Source organism: Grammomys surdaster, unplaced genomic scaffold (assembly GCF_004785775.1).
Source record: "Grammomys surdaster isolate TR1022 unplaced genomic scaffold, NIH_TR_1.0 126039, whole genome shotgun sequence".
Lineage (NCBI taxonomy): Eukaryota > Metazoa > Chordata > Mammalia > Rodentia > Muridae > Grammomys > Grammomys surdaster.
The window spans coordinates 1,215,740-1,236,675 of NW_021620852.1; the positions used below are offsets into that span (position 1 = coordinate 1,215,740).

Below are 20,936 nucleotides of genomic sequence, written 5' to 3' on the forward strand. Positions count from 1 at the left end.
TCGTGCAAAATTCAGTACGAAAGATAAAATGCCAATGATTACAAGTCCCAAGTAAAACTGGATAAGTCGCTTCAGAAGAGAACAGTAACTCTGAGCTCCCAGTGACATGAGTTCATTTCAGTTTTGTCTTATGTCCCCTCACTGACCAGATCTGTAAATAAAGGCACTGAGTAGGGATTAATGAATTTCTCAGGATAACTGAAGTAAATTATTTTCTGCAATTTTTATATGAAATAAATTAGCTTCTCCTCCAGAGGCACTTTGCCTGTCTGAGGACAGATCACTTCAAATGTCTCTTAATGGAACAGACTTTAATGGCTGTCAAACATCTCCATTTTTTCCTCCAGTAATGGGCACAGCCATCCTCATGTACTGCCCAAAGCTTGTGATCGCAGAACATCTGAGGCAGAGTTCAAAAAGTATTTTTGTATATTTAGTATTATTCTTAACCTCCTTGAAATTTTACTTAATTTTGAAAAATAGAAAATTTAATTGCAGGAAAATATCTGCTTTACTTTATTGGACATAGCCTTCTTTAGCCTTCTTTGTAGCCTTTGAAGCTGGCCATGTTAGAGACAGGGTTTGTGGTGTATTTTCCTATGTGAAGGTAAATGCCTGGTGTGATGCCATTGCAGCTTCCTGAGAAATGGGTACCAAGTGTACAGAGTGAAGTTGGTCATGTTGCTTGCATGATTCATTGTGAGGCTGGTACAGGCTAACATTTTTATGATTCCACGTATAGCAGAGGTCATCCTGGTTATTTGGAAGATTAGAAAACAGATCTTAAGAGATGAGCACAGGTTTTCTCTAAGCTTTCACCAGCTGAAGACAGGTCTGTCATTGCACCGAGGTGTAATCCAGTCCAGGCAGAGTGTCTTCATTATCCATTCTGGTACTGGTTTTTAAACACAATTCTTCATCATTGATATTTATATCTTATTTATTTTAATTACTGGGTTTCCTTGAAGTCTTTAATGGACTTTAAAGTTCACTGAACTTTTTAAGAAGAATAACAGAATGTTACTTGCTGAGTACATAATTTTACAGGATTCATTTTCCAATACCTGTTTTCTATTACATGAAAGCTGGTTGGTAGAGAGTGGAGAGATGACTGAGTGTTTAAGAGAACTTGCTGCTCTTCTTGAGGATGCAGGTTTGGTTATCAGCATCCACATCAGGCACCCCACAACCATCTGCAATATCTATTACTGCAGTATCAGTGGATGCAGTACTCTTCTGGTGTCTGTAGGCATCCGGACATGTATACTATACACTAACACACACGGGTATATTCATATATACATTTTCCTTAGTGGTTTTTGCATTGATGTGTACCTACATCATCAGTTCATAGCTGTGATGAATAGATTTGGATATCTAGGAGGGGTTTTGGTTTTTTGTTTTGTTTCTTATGAAAATGACCAGTTTGTGTTTAAAGTATTGTTCTGAACAAAGAACTTTAATTTATAAGCTATTAATTTTTTTATATGTTTTTGATTTAAATGTTGGTTCATTTGAACATTCTTAAATTTTTGCTTTAAAGTCTATGCCTAACTGTGCTCATTTATCTTGAGTTCATGTCCTCAGGTGATGTCCTGCCCAGATCCAGCATGCAAGAATGTTTGCTGGTTATTTGATATTAAGGAATACCTTAATTGCAGCCTTTGCTTGAGCATTCCTTCCCAGAAATTTAGGTGCCTTAGGCTTGGTCCTTAGTGTGAAGAATTGAGGTGGTGGTAATTTAAAAGATCTCACTTGGTGGAAGGTGATTGATTCCAGGTTCCTCTAGAAAGTGAGTAAGACAACTTGTGTAGAGTGAGTTCACTCTCAGGACAGCAAGTTGCTAGAAACAAGACTACTTTGTGCTTGGCTTCCCTTGCGATGAGCCCTTCTCTGCTTCTTGACATGCTTGGCACTCTGTTCTTGGACCACAAAACCTGAGAGATACATGAATTTCTTTCCTTTATAAAGTACTCAACTTCAGCTATGATGATAATACCTGAATGTATTGATACAATTACTTATATTTCATTTAAATTTATATTTATATTAATATAAATTATGTATATTATATTTTACACCATTTATATTAATATAAATTATGTATTTAATATAATATAACATTGTATTTTCTTTTAGAAATGCCATAGTGGGGAGTTAGAGGATTTTCAAAAAAATAATGAGTATATAAAAAAATTGAAGTTTTTGGCTAAAGCCCTAATGTCCAGGAAAAAAACAATAGCTCTCAGCCCTTGCATAGGAATGTTAGGAATCAGACCTCTTCTGCAAGCAATGAGGACTAAGAAAGGAAGCATGGCCTGGTGACCTTAGCTCAGTATCTCCTATTCAGGCTTTGTCAGGGCTGAGGAGACCAAGGAAGACAGTATCCATGGAAACCCTGAGTGCAGCTGCATCTCCACACTGTGACGATGGAGCTGTAAGGAAAGTGCTTTTTCTTCTGGAGGAACATGGAGAGGAACATCGAGAATCAATCATGCCTGCCCCTGGTGTTTTGCAGGCTCATGTTAGACTGCTATCCATTCTTGCCAAGAACCCAGAGGCAGCAGTGGCTGAAGCTTTGGGCCATAGAATAGAGATGTGGGCTGTGTGGGATGGCAAGAATTTCTGCTGGAAAAGAGAATACTGAATATTTGCTGTTACTTACATGTAGATCATAGGAAGGAGAAGAGAGTGAAGACAGCTGAAAAGCACAAGGAACATGGAGTTTAGAGAAAAGCCAACAAAAGCAATTTTGTCCACAAAAACCCAGGAGGGAACTGGAGTCCAATAGCACCAATGTGAAGTAGAATTGGGGCAGATAGAAACTGAAGCTGGAGAATAGCCAAAGCCTCTTCTTGGCAGTTGAGGCAGAAGAATTGCTGTAAGCTTCAGGTCAGCCTGGACTATACAGTAGAATCTTGGTACAAGGAAAAACAAAACAAAACAAAAACAAGCAAAAAAACAATCAAGCAAACAAACAGAGATATCAAAGACAGTATCCGAGAAAGGCACAAAGAAAGTATAGATCAGTAAGTTCAAGCCCAGTGAACCAGCAATGATGCCAGGGCCAATGCTCTTTTTTCCTTCTCCTTCTTCTTTTGGATATTTTCTTTATTTACATTTCAAATGTTATCCCCTTTCCAGGTCTCCCCTCTGGAACCGCCTATCCCATCTCCCATCTCCCTGAACTGGCCAGACACCCCAGGAGCTCCTGGGGACTGGATCACTAACCAAAGAGTACACATGGAGGGACCTATGGCTCTGGCTGCATCGGGCCAATGCTCTTATCTGCCTTTGTTTCAGGGCCTGGCTGGGGACGGAGGAGGTTTTGAGTTTTTCACCAAGCATACAGTTTTGTGACCAGGACTAGACAAGTTGCATATGCAGTGACAATTCTGAGTGGTAAGAAAGTGCCAGAAAGGAGTTCTTATTCTCTGAAAGTGACTGAAACTATCAGGAAAGTTGCTGGAGATTTCATCATATATGCTAGGAAGTGCTAATCCACAAGACAATTAGGATATGATGGGAGGGGTAGAGTTTCTTTCTAAGTCCTGTGGACTTTAACTTATCCAATCTAGGGTGTTACTGATTGCTGAGCAATAATTCAGAGACAGAATTATGGCTAGTTTTCTTTTTCTTTGATGGAAGGAAGCAGGTTATCTAGTATTCAGAATAGCATCTCTATTTGCTGCTCCTGCCAGGTACTGGGGTTTGCTCATCACTGTTCACATTAGCCTGTGGGGCTATAATGAAGAAAGTCATTCAAAAGACAGAGTTGTTTTGTTTTGTTTTTGTCTCTGGTAACAGATTATTGGCCCATAAGATCTGTCATAAGGGAAAGTGGAAAGGTCATGGTAAACAGACCAGGTTAGATGTTAGGGTGGTCTTGGGCTTTGCCACTGGGTTCGGGACAGGAACAAAGCCCCTTTATCTAAATGATTTGTGGTGTCCCTGGAGTGACTTACTCAAGGAGCTTTGAAGTTTAAATTATTCATTTCTCAATATCCAGTCTTTACTTCTTTCAAAAAATTGGCTTGTAGTGGCAGAGAAAATATTTCCTTTCAAAACTTCGTCTCATCAATTTTGGGAGAATAGTAGAATCAGAGTGGGGATTTGAGGGAAAGAAGATACATGAATATATAGCATTCATTTTTATAAGAAAGGAAATACTCAGCATATTTGCTTAAATAAATCCCATGTCCATGACTTTCTTGTGGCTGAGAGTAAATTGTGGATGTCTATCATTCCAAACAGTTATTGCTTTCTTTTCCTTTCCATGTGACACAAATAGGCTCCGAAGAGTTGTCCGTCTCACAGCATCATTACTAATCTAGCTTCTTTATTTGTGCTGCCATAATTCATTCCTGAGGTGGGCCTTTTGTGAATTGGTTTCCTGTAGTTATCTTCTCTATTTACATAGAAGCTCAAAGAGGCAGCTACCAAGAATCTGGAGCCACAGTGCATGCCAGCTGTAAGTCAGGCCTCCAGTCCAGACAGCCTGGCCTGCTTTACTCACAGAAAGGTCAGCAATATATTGATTTTCTATTTTTTCTTTTCCTCTCCTGCCCTCTCCTCTTATTCTTTTCTCCTCCCCCTCCTTCTACCCCTGTCCTCTTCCCCATTCCATTCCCCTCTTCTCTCCCTTCCTCTCCCCTCCCTTACACATAGATGGAAAATGTGCAGAATGAGAGTCCTTGGGGCACTAAGTCTTTTCTGTATCTCCCTGTTGTTAAAACAGGCTCTGTTAAACAGCCTAGGCTTCGCTGGGCTCACCATCGTCTCACCTCTTACACTGAAGTGCTGGGACTGCAAGCCTGTCACCATTCCTGGTTTACTAATTTTGCTTCTTTTCTGTCAGAAGAGAGAACAAGCTTGCCTTTGATGGACAGTTAGGAAATTTCTGAATGATATGTTGCATAACAACATGTAGCAGGATAGACAACCACATGCTTTTAAAAGAAATCAATACCTATTACTTAGCCAAAGAGCTGAATATAGACATTCATGTAATGTGTTTTCCTGAACAATATAAATTGCATGTGTATTACAAATATTAGCTTGCAAAATATATGATTATATGATGAATGACTCTTGCTTTTTTTCAATGATTTATTTATATTTGTTTGATGTGTATGAGCCCTTTCTTTTTGTATATGTATGTGCACATAGATATTCAGGAGTCTAGGAAGGGCATTCGATCTAGGGAAATGAGTTACAAGTGACTGTGAGATACCATGTGAGTATTGGGAGTGAAACCGAGTCCTCTGGAAGAGCAGCCAGCTCTGTCTTTCCAGTTTCAGATTTGGTTGGACTATATAGTGTGATGCCAACATCTGTCTCGTTAAGCCATTTGCTGTTTTAGAGACTAGTTATGGTATTCAGCAGAGCACAGACATAATTATAGTACAGATCAATGACATCTAGTTATGTACAAGTCTCATCTTCTGGGAATTCTCCAGTGTTCTTCTGCTATCTCAGTGTAGGAGTGCTGATGTTACAGGTATGTGCTCATGCACCTGACTTTATGTGGGTTCTGGGGATTTCAACTCAGGTCTTCATGCTTGTTCCACATGTTCCCCTCTGAGCCACCGCCCTAGGCCTGACTCTTTGCTTTCTTAGCACAGTCATTTGATGAGCAGAAGGAGTTGTTTTCATAATTTTTTTTCTGTGTCTAATCTTCTGAGACAGTAGCTTAGAGCTTTACATAGTTCAGAACAATTTGATGTGTGCATGCAAAGATCGATTCAGAAAATGAGAAGGCACTTGGTCATCTTTCTGTACTGGGAACTTTTCTATTGGTTATGCTGAAGTAGACTGTAAGTTTCTGTAAGCAGCAAGTGCCATGTTGTGCTGCAGAGGGTGAAAACAAGGCTTCTCCACCTGAGTTTCGATGCCCCTTAGCCAACTTTCAGTTGCTCAGCCCTGAGTCCTTTTCAGGTTTTAATGCACATCACTCCTGTATTACTCAGGTCTTATACATGACTGAGATAGTGTGCCACTGGTCTTTACATACCTGGCATATTTCATATACCACAGTGGTCTCCAGTTACATCCAAACTGATGCAGGAGACAGGAATTCATTCCTTTCCTATAGATGAATAGTATACTATCACATACATAGATTATAGATACTATGTATATGTATAATGCGTATACTATATACATGCTTACTTGGCTGCTATATATAGTACAGCAGTATAGAGAGGGCTGCCAATATTTCATTATATCTCTTGGATAAAGTTATTTTATTTCTCTTGAGTAAATGTGTTGGAAATATTGTACCATATAAGTCAATTTTTTTTAATTTTTTAAAGGAACCTCCAAACATGTTTCCATAATGTCTACATTAGCATCTTTGTAAGAGTGTATGAGTTCCCTGGCAACCATGTCCTTGTGAGCATTTAAGTATGTTGTCTTTGATAAGCTTCCACTGAAGAGCTCTTTTATTTTTTTTTAAACAAAGGCTGACTTATTTCTTCTGTTTCTTTCATTGTTGATGCCTTTCCATTCTGCACAGTATTTTTCTCTATTCTCAGGTCAGGAGGATGCGTCTGTTTTGGCTTAGTTTTCTAGTGGCTTTGTTGTTTCACGACTCACATTTGCTCTGTGATCTTTCTTCTGCCCTGCTTTGCCTCAGGCAGCCTGCACTTTTGGTGTCTGTCTGTGAAATCATTGCCAAGAGCAATGTCATGAGGACTTTCTCTTCTGTTTTCTTTTGAAGTTTGAGATCTTCTGTTTAAGGCTTTAACGAATTTTGAGTTGATCTTTGTGTGAGCCAGAAGATAAACATCGAGTTTCTTCCTTTTTCTCATAGATGCCTGGCTTTCCTAACCCCATTTATCAAATGCAATGTTTTCTGCTCATTGTGCATTCTTCTTGGCTGATTTACTGAAGATCAGTTGGCTATATGCTGTATTTATTTCTGGTTCCCTTCTGTTGCATCAGCCTACAACCATTTTAACTACTGAAATTTTGTTAAATATTTCAGAAGAATTTGAAACACACACACACACACACAATACATACACACACCACTCTCTAGCTGGCAGTGAGAATAATGGATAGAGAAGGTTCAAGTTGGCATATATCAAATTACAGAAGAGTTTCAAAAAGAGAAGCATTCTGTAAAATGGATGTGAAATGTGAAATATTCTTTGTGGAGAGCCCTGTCTTAAAAAGGAAATTAAAAGGCAGCTATTAATTACAGTGCAAATTTTCATACTATAGCTAATAACAGTGGAAATCAGCCAACTCTTACAGGCTATCTTATGCACTTTACCATAATCCATTTCATTAATACAACTTTTGGTTTGTAATGTATTTTAAATTAGGAAATTGTATACTTTCTTAGAACACAATCTTTCTAAAAATGTTTGATTGCCTTGTGTCTCTGAAGCTAAGTTGCAATTGCTAACTACATTAGATTGAGAGTTAGTTCGTTTTATAAAGATCATCTTTGGGTATGCCTTTGCCCTAAGAGTTTTCAGACAGGACTCACTAAATGATGGTGCTATTCTACTGGGCAACACAAGCCCATAGACCACCAGGTGTCTTGAAGGAATAATGGTGAAACAGAGGGAGGAAATGGGTCATTGCGAGATGTCCTCTCTTTCTCCGCTTTCTAGATCACTTTGCACACCCTTCACACCATGGTCTTGTGAAACCATGAGCACAGACCTTTCTTTCTTAAACTGCATCTCTTAGCTGTTTGTCCAAGAACCAGAGATGCTTTACGGCTTTAATGAATTTTGATTTGATCTTTGTGTGAGCCAGAAGATAAACATTGAGTTTCTTTTTCTCATAGATGCCTGGCTTTCTTAGCCCCATTTATCAAATGCAATATTTTCTTCTCATTGTGCATTCTTTTTTGGTTCCTTATGAATTTTTGAATGTTTGGGTTTTATTTCTGTAATAATTTTCATCAGGTTTTGAACTTCTGTGTCTTAGAGATAAGGTCAGAAATAAGGACAGTACTCCATGTTGTTCTTCTGTGTAGTCAGTAATGTCTGTGGACTTTAGATACCCTGTCTTTACTTCACAAGTTTGAGGATGATGGGGGTTATGCCACCATGCCGTATTTATGCAGTGCTGGAAACAGAACCCAGGTCTCTTGTATGCTGGGAAAACACTATAAACTGAGCTAGCAACCAAGCCTCCATCTTGAGGATTTTGCTAGGTAATTGCATTTCATCTTAAATCTCTATGGGTAGGAGTGTGCTTATTTTAACAGTACTGTCTTCTAATCCACTAACTTGGCTATCTTTCTATTTGTTTCTTTAATTAATTTTTTACAGTTATTAATGTACAAATATTTTATTACCTTAGTCAGCGCTAAGGTTATTTCTAAATATGTAATTTTTTGATGCTGTTGTAAATAGGATAAATATCCAAGTTTCCATTCCACAGTATATTTATGATTTCTTTCAGTTAAGACTGTTTCCTGCTGTGCTACTTTATCAGTTCTAATAGGATGTTTGCACAAGTGTGTGACATTGTATGGACCCTAAGGAATTCTACAGATAGAACTGTATTACTGCAAACTGAGGCATGTACTTACGCAATTTGAATTCATTTTTCTCATCAAATAACTGGCTAAGACGTTCGGTATATGTTCAGTAAATGTAGTAACAGATGACATCTTTGTTCTTGATCTTAGTGTAACAGCTTCCAGGATTTCATTATGGAATGTGATGTTAGATGTGGACTTTTCAATCTATGGCAGTGGCTCTCATGTTCTGTGTCATGACCACTTTGGGTCAAGGGTCACATATCAAATAGCCTGCATATCAAATATTTACATTGTAGTTTAAAACAGTAGCAACATTACAGTTATGAAGTAGCAGTGAAGATAATTTCCTGGTTGATGGGGATCACCACAGCATGAGGAAACATATTAAAGAGTATTAGGAATGTTGAGACCCACTGATCTATGGCCTCTATTACATAGAAATGGTTTTCCTTCTATCTCTAGTTTCTTGAGTATTGTTAATCCAGCAGGAATGTTAAATTATCTCAAATGATTTTTATGCACCTATTGATATGATCATGTGGGTTTTATCTATATTTCTGTTATAATGAGTGAGGTATAATACTAATTTGCAAAGGCTGAGCTATCCTTGCTCTCAGAGATGAGCCCCACTTGATCAAGGCATGTGACTTTTGAAGGTGCTGTTGAATCTGTTTTCCTAGTCGTTGTTAGGGATTCTTGGTTATGAAGAGCATTGGCTTGTGGTTTTTTATGGTATATTGTCTGGCTTTAATATCAGGGTCACAGTGTCCTCATAAAGTCCTTGGAGATGCTCCCCCTCTCAGTGTTTGGGCAGATTTTGACAAGTACTGGCTTGAATTTGTTTTTTAGCTGTTTAGTAGGATTTGCCCATGAAGTCATCTCTTCCCGGGCATTTTAAAACAAATTCATTCTCTTGCTAGTTAAAGATCTGTTCAGATTTTTGTTTCTTCATGAGAAAGTCAGAATGTTGGCTGTGTCTAGAATTTTACTACTTGTTCTGAGTTAATCCACCTCTGGGTATCTAGTGGTTCATCATCTCTTATCAGTTTTCTCCCTGCCTTGACATCACTGGTAATGTCTTTTCTTTCATGTCTGATTTTATTTATTTTTGTCTTTCATTTCCTTATTACTCTAAAGGTATGTCCATTTTTATTATATTCTCAGAGCATTGTTTTTTATTTGTTATTCTTTATTTCATTTTCTGCTAACCTTTGGCTTATTTTGTCTTTTTCTTTATCAGATAATTGATATGGATATTTTGATAGCATTGGTTCAAGGAATTTTATCATGATCCTTTTAATGGATGACATGAATCTGTGTTGGTAGCTGTGTAGTGGAAAATAACTCTTTTTTTTCCTGCTTGGTATACTGACCTCATGCAAGAGAGGATCTTGGTCAGTCACCTGTCCACTATTCTGCAGGGTATACAACTTTCAGGAGAATAAAAATCCATAGTGGTTTTCTCCCAGTGGTTCCAAAGTATGGAGGTATGTTATGTCCTCTTTGTCTTCTGTGATAGGCAGGCCAGAAGCTAGTCCCTTGGCTTTTGGAAAAGTTGGAAAGCTGCATCTGCTGGGTCCTTCCCACCTTGGTGAGAATCAAACACATGGTTTTATTTCCTTGTTCTGTGTTAAGTTAGGAAAGATGTTTTTGGTCTTGACTCTTGTTCAAATGACCATTTTGTCCTCTGTAACTTTCCTTGACTTAGGAATGCGGGTCCACATCAATGCTCTGAGGCAAATGACTTTGGGAACTCCTGAAATTACTGTGTTGTTAAATGTGTGGTTCAGCTGTTCCCTGTTGAGAGCAAGACTGAGTCTGTATTCCTCTGGGTTATGACAAATCTGCATGCTAGTTAAGTTAATACTTTGCCCTCTGTGCCCAACAAGAAACTGCCCTATGCAGAGCCACAACAGTTTTCCAAGATAGAGACACCCTGGCTCTCAGGTTGCACTGAAAAAATCAAGCACTGGATACCTTATCTAATTCCTTTGTTTCAGAAAGAAATGCTGAATTGAAACTTTCCTCCTGAGCATGTCCTGTGCTAGGATAAGAACTATGGCCTGAGAGTATTTCACTTATTTTTCTTACTCATGTCTTTGTGGATGATCTCTCAGGAACCTGAGTTGCAGGAGAACCTCAACTAGCTGCAAGGTTTCACAAGGGAAAAAACCTGTTTCATGGGCTGCCGGGAACTTGCATGTCCACAGGAAGAAGAAAAAAAGCAGGCTTTCTTATTTTGTCCATTCAGGTGGCCACAGTTGGTGCATGCCTATAGTCTTAGTAACTGGGTGCCTAAGATAGAAGGATCCTGAGTTTGAGACTAACCTGGACAACACAGTGAGATCCTCATGTAAAAAACAATCAGACAAACAAAACCCCCCAAATTATTTCATGCTTAAAAATAAACATAGAACAAAACAACCAAACATACAAAAACATGGTACTCTATTAGAATGTTGCAAACATTAGGCATACAAATAAGGGAAATTAATTATATTTTGCAGGAGTCTTGTTATAAGTCATTTTAAGCTTTATGTGAAAATATGCTGGTAGTAACCATTTTCCTTATCAGAAACAGTGTTATTTCCATGTTATCACATATTGGTGATTAATTACTGAGAGCTGAAGAAGCTGCTAATCTGAAACAGAAATATTTTTTTCCCATTTTAGGCCCTTTTCCTGAACATCATTATTTACAGGATGGAAATCAGCAAGAATGGCCACCTGAGTTCAAATCTCTATCACTTAAATATAAAAAAAAAGAAAAAAGAAAGAAAAAATATGTGGTAACATGAACCTATAACGAGAGGCTTGGAGGCAATGACAGAAAGATCTTGAAGTTCCACTGCCTGGCACACTAATCCATTGTTTAGCCCTTAGCTTCAGACTCAGAGAAAATCAATCAGTCAAGCAGTCAGTCTATTTCTCCTCTCTGTCTCTCTCTGTCCTTCCTTTCCTCCATTCCTCCGTCCCTCCACACATGTATGCATGCATGGACATGTGCATCTGTACACACATGCATACAATACACACACACACACACACACACACACTAGTATTTTTCTGCTAAGCCAAGAGTTCTTTTAGCGGTTCCTTCAAGTAGTTCATAAAAAATTAGATAGAAACATTATTTTCTCATCAGGAGGGTCCCTTCAGTTTTTAGTTGGTGAACAAATAGTATGACTAATCGTTTTGGCTAGCTGGATAACAAGAGCTATTGGCATTTAAGCATGGAGTTCACAGGGAGATAGAGAGAGTAGCTGCTTGCCAGGGGCTAAATTATCTCCTAGATTCAAAGCGGTTTCTTGGATTTGTTCTGAAACAAAACAAAACAAACCAAACCAAACCAAACCAAACCAAAACAAAACAACAAAAAACCAAACCAAAACAAAAACCATTAATGCCTGAAAGCTGCTGTGTCAGCTCATCCTTTCTTACCCTCGAAACATTTCTTTTATGCTTTCAGACCATATTTTTATCCTGCATATCTCTACAAATATTTCTTGATCACCATCCTTGTAGGGGAAAGATTAATATTTGCTTCAGGAAATGGGAAATTCCTACTGAAGACTCTCCATTCTCTTTCGTTAAAAGTTTTTATTCTTCATCATTGTGTGTGCTTGCTCATAACCTCTGTGTGTGTGTGTGTGTGTGTATGTGTGTGTCTGTGTTTGCATGTGTGAAAGTCAGAGGTTCTCCTCTCCTACCGGTGTGCGGATTCCAGGGACTGAACTCATGTAACCAGACTTGAGAGGCAAGTACCTCTGCTCTCTGAGCCACTTCACTGGCCATTTCAAGTTCTTAAGCTTTTAGCTCTTATATTTAGCAAATTATCTGGACTTGCTTCTTTTTCGTGGAAAAATTTTCCATGTGGCTGAATGTCATTTTATAGCTGTGTTTTCCAGAGTGTGACATTGATAAGAATATTGTGGAAATCAGGTTGATAGGCAGGCACTTCTTTAGCATGTCTTAGTGGTCTGGTGTCACAGAAGCCTACAGAATAAGAGGTGCCTTCACACCCACTATCATTTGAGGACGCTTCATAAGTGGGTCAACACATTCTAACTCACATTCACGTGGGTAAACACATTCTAACTCCCTAGCTCTATTTTCTGAATTACTCAATGGAATATGCTGGTGACAACTGAACAGTGACCGTGCTTCTGAGAGGAGCAATGATCATAGCCTTACTATGTGTGTCCCCTTCCACCTTGGCATACTGTTCAAAAGACTACCAGGTAGGCCTCTGATGTTCTTTAAAAATCTTTGACTCTTAATGTATATAGTTTTTAAATATTTTGGATGAAAATATTTGGAGATTATGAACACCATTGGTCCTGGAACTTCAAGACATTTAGCAGTTTTATAGCCAATGCTGGTTATTTTCTTCATGTGTCTCAGAATATCAATAAGATGTTGAGTTTATTTCAGTTGTCAGTTTGGTCTAAAGATGCCAGAAGCTCATTTTGCCAATAGATTATCAAAAGCATCTCCACCAAAGCCAGTGAGCCCAACTGATTATACATGGTCCGTCCTTTCTCTGCCTAAAGCTGATGAGCATGATGTCAAGAGATTTACTGACTGATTATGGTCCTTCTGACCTGACAGTCCCCGTAGAAAGGTCATCACTGTGAAGTTGTGAGACTTGGTTTTTAGTGGTTTCTAGGTACAGAGAAATGCTGTCAGTAAGTCTTTCAACAACTGGATGAAATTTTCCAAGCTGTTCTGTAAGTGTATGAGACATCTCTCTGTAAGGCCCAAGCCTTTTCCATTAACAAATAAATACCAGCTGCGGGTGCTTTTCATTTAAGTCTCTGGCACTTGTAAATTTCTTAACTCCTGAGTTTCCTAGCTTCATGGTAGTTCTAAGTAAACACTAAATATTCTCTTAAATACCTAAAAGTTTGCTTTTTAATTTTGGGCTTGAGGTCATTTCTACAGTTGCTTAAACAATGTTGATATGCAATACTTTTAATGAGAAATGCCCTTATAGGTTCAGGCACTTGAACACTTGGTCCCCAGCTAGGGCAGTGTTTGCAACAGTTATAGGGAGGGGCAGCTTTTCTAGGGAAAGTACATCACCGGGGGGTGAAGTTAAAAAATTTATGGCCTTCCCCCTTCCAATATAGCCTCTTCTTCCTAATACGATTTCTCAGCCTCTTGTTCCTGCTACCATGTGTGCCACTAGCTGCAAGGCCTCCCTGCCATCTCTCTGGAACCATAAGCCAAAATAAACTTTCTTGTATAAGCTGCCTTGGTCCTGGTGTTTTATCACAGCAACAGAGCAGTAATTATTACAAGATCCAAGTGAACAATGATTCAAGATAAAGAACTTTGTATTGACATCACTTTGACATGGCTTTTATCCTGAGGCCAGGTCTCAGCCTCTGAGCCTCTGACCAAGTCTTCATCCCCTGCAAACATGAAATGCTATGGACTGAATTTGTGATTCTTTCCCCAGATCTGCCCTAGGGGCATGGAAACAAAGGTACAGGTGCACTGCTCAGATGCCCTCCTATACTGAAGCCCCATCACTAATCCTGGTGAGCTAGTCACAGGGCAGTGTGAAGATAAGAGAAGTTCTCTAGGTTGGTCTGGGACGATCAAAGTAACACAGTGGGGTAGGGGGAGTCACTCTCCTGTGGCCTTCTCACCCCAACTTCTCATTTACATCCAGGGAGACCACCTGGCTTCTCAGGTTCAGCTGCATCCTGTGAGCAGCACCCCTGTGTCAGCCATCCCCATAGAGCCGAATAGCCTCATCTTGAGCTTACATTTTCTCTTGCAGCCTCATGACTCCCATCTCACCATCCTGGTATCCCTAAGATCTCAGTAGTTGGATGTTCTACTTTATTCCATCATCTTACCATTTGCTATTCTATCCCCATCTCGCCCTAAGTCCTACAGGTCCACAGTGTCCTTGTGTAGCGTTTTCAGAGGTATATAGCTTTGTTTTATTAGATTTTCAACATCTCATCCAACATAGAGTAGAAACACCACAGTCTATGACTTCCTGTTCTTTCTTCTTTCTTCATACATATATGGCTTTGTGCTTGAGTTAGGTCATGTGCAGGGCAGCATCTGCACCAGGTTTTTCACTCCAACAATGCTTTCAGCCTGAGAAACCCCATGACCATTGCTGCTGCACTTTTACACTGTGGGGGAAAAAAACGAAGGCATTCCATTAGACGCAGAATTATGAATTATGGTTAGTGGAAAACTGAGACCATGTGCCCATGCAGACCATTTTAGAATAATCAGTTTCAGAGTTGTCACATGATGATAAGATTATTCTACGTTTAACAGAAAGTCAAGCCTCTGTTTAGAAAGAGATTTCTGTATTTTTCTTTGAGTGCTGGAAAGCATTACATCATGCAGCCATGTGGCCTGACACATTCTTTACATAACTTCCCATGTTGGTAATGACATAGGTTCAAGCTTAGACAAGTGAACAATAGAGGGATGATAGTAAAAAGACTTATTAAATAAGACAGAATTACCCACTCATTTGATTACTTTGTCTGAATGAGATACTTTCTTAATATCATAGAGCTAAGAAGTGCATCTTATTTTGTAATACATTGTAATTGTTGATAGACTGAAATAAAATATTCAAATGGATAAAACATTCCAAATATGAGCATTCAACTACTTGAGCAGTTACTAATTGGGTTCCTCTTAAATCATTAATAACAAACTTTGCAAATTATGTATGTGTGTTGTGGGTATGTTATTATATAAACAATAAAATATTCTGTGTGCACATTTTACTTTGGCTTTGGAGAAAGTAGCTGTGTCATCTAATCCCTCCAAATAAATAGAAAGTACTTTTATGTGATTTTAATATTGGTAAGGTACAAAAATGATTACTATTTTTTATGATTCCTATTTTAATGTGGGTAAGAAAAACCCTGAATTCATGCCTATGAATATAAACTACATCTGATTTCTTTACATTTTAGCATGAATTTTAACATGAATTTCTAGCATAGGAAAAACAAACTGCCTATTAAATATTCAGGTCAAGTTGTATTGAAACAAATAAGGGGCAAAAAGAGGGCTGAAAAAGATTTGGTATATCCCTGACACATGTTTGTGTGTGTGTGTGTGTGTGTGTGTTTAGCTGATTTTTGAATGATGTTTTTCAACTGATATTGATTCTATTTGTTAAAATACATCAATTTGTTCTAACTCTAAGGAGAATTGAGAACATTTAGGAATAGCTACCATGTGACACTAATAAAGTTCAGAAGAAGGTAATTCTCTTTTTTAGTAGTGATTGACAACAATAATTAGTAAGATCAACAGAACCACAGATGCAGCATATGTACCTTGAATCTGGATGATGCTCACAGAAACTATTGTAGGATGTTGCCTTGGACCAGTTCATCATGGTCCTGCCATGCAAGCCAAACCTACATGAACAAGCCAGAGCTCTGGGGCATGGTTTACCTTTGAAGAAGTCATTTCCAGCTTCCTACAATCGGCATGTTAAGGAGGTTCTTCTTGCCTTCTGCTTACACAGTAAGGTTACCAAAAGTAACCTGATACTGAGTTCTTTTTTCTGGCTCAGTTTCTGTGTCTCTTACAAAGAAAGGTGCCTAGTGACTAGTCCTCATTCTCTCTCTCTCTCTCTCTCTCTCTCTCTCTCTCTCTCTCTCTCTCTCTCTCTCTTTCTTTCTTGTTGAGAACAAGATCTATAGCCTAACCTGACTTGGAACTTTGGTCCTCACACTGGCTTCGAACTCAGATCTTTGGACCTCAGTCTCCTAGGTGCTGGGATTGCAAGTGTGAGCCACAGTGCCTAGTTTGGGCTATTTATTTACTTATCTATAAAACTAATATCCTTGGCTGTATTCATTGGAAACTGTAGTATGTTTTATGGAGAGAAGCTCCCCTTGATTTATATCTGACCATTTGCAATATTAAAGTCAAATGTTGTCCTTTAACTTTGACAGTGGTAATGAGAATGTTGATAATATTTCACTTACACCATGCTGGGTTTCCCAGGGGATGAGAAGTCAACTAGTAGATTAGCCAAGCTTTACATTTTAAGTATTTATTTATACACCAGTCTACTGTTTTCATTATTATTTTCTGGAGCTGCTGATAAACTACCAAATTCACTTACCCATCAAATTTCCTGATTCATCACCATTTCTTTTTTCATTTCTCTCTCTCAACTGAAACATAGCCTTCTGGTTAGATAAATAGATTTTATGTTTAATCAAGTAAAAGTATGTTTATCAGTTAAAGGCTGAAATGAATACTCGGGTCAGTTCTCCCCTACCCAGTCTATACTCCAGAACTGACCTAAGCCAGTCAGGACAGGTGGGAAGTGTTGGGTCCTGTGTGCATTTAATATTAGTACAAGGAACTCCAGGTTAGACGCTACGATTCTCTTGGTAATCATGGTTTCTGTTTTGTATCAAGTTATTACTCTATAAATAGACATGGAATAAAGCTACAAAATTGTCATCAAATGATTAATTTATTAGTTTGTATTGCCTGAAATATGATTGCATGGTTGAGGCAAATTTTTGAAGTGAGATGAAGGTTAAGGTAATTTTAATGCAAATTAGGTTTAGGACAGTGTAATTAGAAAGAGGAGTTACAATGTTGATTGTATGGGGCTGATTCTGTATCGGTGCACAGAGGAAGGACACACTTTGATAGACACAGTTTATGATGAAGGAAAAATGAAATGTCCTGGAATTTCCATACTATACAATTAGAGGTAATTGCCTTTATATCTTTTTTTTCCTTTGGAAGAATGTAATTGTAAAAGACTTTATGTCAAAAGACACAATAAAGGCAGTCCTTAACTGATTCAATAAAAGTTTATTTCATAATTAATTTCATTTTCCTTCCTTGAATGAGAAAATCGATAGATAGAATTGAACACTAATTTGCATCCTAATATCCAATTTATCCTCACCTGCTCATTCTCCTTAGAGTGTCTGATCGTGCGATAATGGGTGACAACGGGCTCTAAGGAGGTTACAATTTTACCTGCAGTGAAATAGAAAATCTCATTACCCGTGCTAAGATCCCTGGAGGTGTGATATTACAGTTCATAAGGCCATGAGAAGCAATTTTTAAAAAAATCTATGCAATCTCCTGTGCTTTGGGAAATTTAATTAATTGCTTTTCATCTGCTGTTTAATATGTTGCATTCAGAATGATTTCTATCTGAAAGGAGTCTCTAGCAATTCATAGTTGGTTTAGCTCTTTCATAAACTTGTGCTGTCTTAAGTTTTCCCTCTAGTGGCCTCCTTGTATCAGAGCAGAAATGACTAGGAGATATTTTTGTTGCAATCAAAAGTCAAGCCGATTGCATCAAAGTTTGCTTCACAGAAATTAATGCCATTTATAACCACATTAGTACATATTAGACAATACCAGATGTTGTCTCCTTTTAATCTTTCTTGGAATCATTATGGAGGTTTTGGTTATGTGTGTGTTTTCTGTTTGTTATTGGTTTAAAATGATTGTCTGACAAAACTTCATGGGTGGTACAACAGAATAAACAGAAACAATATAACATTTATAAAATTCGCCTTTAACCTGTCAACTTAGTCATAACTCACTATTCAGAAGTAATAGCAACATAGCATATAGTTAGTAATCAGCTAACAGCAAAAGAGAAAAACATGGTAGCCTATCTCTTCTAAATAAAGAGCTTATGACAAATATATACAGAATATATGTAGCAATTAATTTTTGTTGGTGATTTGTTTGTGTCATTGATCTGTCAGTAGCAAGACTATGTTTAACCCCTATCTACCCTGGGAGCCATTATTTAATTTTGAAGGGAAAATGTCATTGTTTCTTGAGAATAACATTTTATAAATAGGCTGACTGTCTTACAGGTCCTTAACTGTCTCTCTGGACACATTATCTCACAACACCTACATTCTCCTTTGCTTCTACAAGTTAGTAATATGCATTGTTCAACAACCAAACCAAACAAACCTGTTCTTGGCTATCTCACTGACTTGTGAACATTTGACTGTAGATTGCATCAAACATCTGCCTAGTTTTACTGAATAGGAGGAAACCTGGACAGTGTTTTTGCAATACTACTTCATGCAGTTAGTAAAGTTAACTGCTAAGATACACTTGTTGTTATTTGTAGACAAATGGCCCTGGCTCTGACAGTGTTTGCAACTGTTGATTTACTTCTACTTGGAAAAGTCTTGGTGGAGTTGTGTATTTGTCTTAAGGGAGCCAAGCCAGTTCTCCTGAGGAAAATGGCTACTTTCTGTTGATTGCTATTTCCTAATACTTACTGGCTTCTTCTGTCTTTTCCCCTCTAGTCAGCAATCAGCCGAGGACCTGGCCCGTGTGCCCCCCAACTCTACCAGCAATATCTTGAACAGGCTGCTGGTCAGTTATGATCCCAGGATAAGACCAAACTTCAAAGGTTTGTTGTCCCTTTGCTCCCCACAAATTCCCTCTGGTCTTCCTACCTATATAATACTGTGTTTCTAATGTGCAAAAGGATAGGATTTCAAGTTAACATTTAACTGTCCTGCAATGTGCTTAGGGAAAGAGCTATTTAATGTTTAAAACACATTTTTGTTATTAAGAAAAATATTAATTCTAATAGTGTTATATAGTTACCAGTTGAAAAAAAATGAAAAGGTATATTCTGTGAAATAATAGGCTGGCTGCTGAGATCAGTTTTCTAAGAACTTTGTGTCCCTGATCTCAGTGATTTAATGTTTAGGCTCTGAACATTGATGTGGTATTCACTAATGGACATAACAGTTAATAATTCGTAGACCAACCATTTGCTCAAGGAAAGTGAACAGTTCTGAATGTATATAAATTCCCTCTATTATTAGTATTTCATATTTATAAAAAATATCCTATGTTATTTTGCTGAAGAAAGACATCCAACTTATTTTTAAAACATGCCAACTTTATGAATAAAAAGTTCCAAAACAAAAGTTATTATATCAGCAAAATATTCCCACTTGTCACAAGTTTTAAGGAAGAAGAAAGCCATGGTTAAAATAAAAACCTTTATGACCAGATTAGATTATTGTTCTCTGGAAGACTAATCGTTATTGTTTGGAAAGAACAGACATTAATGTACATAAGATTAGCATTATAAGGCTCAATATTTTTCCTGCCTTTGGAGAGGAAAAAGAAAAAAAAAAGAGGTCTTGCAGCTGCTTCTAGTCAACTAGAGTTCTACAGTGATGTTGTAAAAACAGGGATTTTGTTCATTACCAGACGCTATTCAGTCCCTCTCCACAGCAGCCGCAGTCACAGTCTGGGTTGTCACATGCCTAGCGTGCATTGATTCACACCTGTTTCTCATCAGCAGTGCTTAGGAGGCTAAAGGCGAAATTCACATGTTCCCTTTGATAGGCACAATGAGTCAGAAAAGAAAGAAAATTGCAACATTATACCTCAGTTCTCACTCCATGAACTTTCAAGTTATTTTCCAATAGGTCAGACAGAAATCTTTATAATGGCTCTATTATAAGTCTAATTAGCTTTGTGTTTTCATGACATAAAATGGAAATATAGTAATTATCAGTAAAATCCATTGAAGACTGGTATAGTGATTAATTTAAGGATTTGAAATGATTAGAAGCGGCAAAAAATTTATCTCTTTTAAAAGTGAAGTTTACAGAATACTTTAGTAAGTAGACCCATTAAATTATGCAGTTGGCAATGAAAATATATATTCCAGAGTTTATACAACTTAAAACAGAAATATGTCCATCACCGGATATAACTGAAGTTAGGTTTTATTTCTATTAGGAATTCTACTTGTATAATGAAATCAATAGCAATTGTGAGCATGTTACATTAAGTACAAAGATTTCTGCATCTAAATGTACATTTCAAAACTACAAAAGTTAAATATGTACATCCTATTATAACAATTCTCACCAAGGGTTTTGCAGCCACTAAATCTATACTTATTTTTTCCCATAGGCATTCCTGTTGATGTAGTAGTCAACATTTTTATTAACAGTTTTGGATCCATTCAAGAGACAACAATGGTAAGATAATAGTTTCATATTTATGATGCTCAAACTTTCATTCAAAAGACAGGGTAAACCATCAAGACCAAAACCAAAGAGTGACTGTGGAGAGAAGTGCATGCAATCTATCACTGAAAATTAGAAATTCCCAAGTTGTGCTAAACCAGAGCTTTCAACACCTGTGTAATTTTACAATTCAAATTCAGCCTTGGAATCTGAGGCTTAGGAAATGTGTATTCATCTTGAAAAACTCTTTGTATTCCATCTGGGGAAACAACCTAGGTTTTTAAATCAATTGTCTCTCTCTCTCTCTCCCTCCCCCTCTCCCTCCCCCCCCTCCCCCCTCTCCCTCTCTCCCCACCCACGCGATCCAGATGAGAGCACATCGGCCACACAACAAAACCACACCCGCGACC

The 20,936-nt window shown here is 37.9% G+C and overlaps 1 protein-coding gene across 4 annotated transcripts in view; it reads left to right on the forward strand.

Moving 5' to 3' along the window:
• The window catches only part of Glrb (glycine receptor beta), a 67,632-nt gene that overhangs the window by 13,484 nt on the left and 33,212 nt on the right, over positions 1 to 20,936 (forward strand). For 3 of the 4 annotated variants that reach the window (XM_028754926.1, XM_028754924.1, XM_028754925.1), the window contains 2 exons: positions 18,832 to 18,938; positions 20,471 to 20,538. In XM_028754926.1, the coding sequence (XP_028610759.1) occupies positions 20,536 to 20,538 (3 nt within the window). In that variant the 5' untranslated portion in view covers positions 18,832 to 18,938; positions 20,471 to 20,535. The remainder of the gene's footprint in view (positions 1 to 18,831; positions 18,939 to 20,470; positions 20,539 to 20,936) is intronic. The other variant, XM_028754927.1, reaches the window with a different exon arrangement.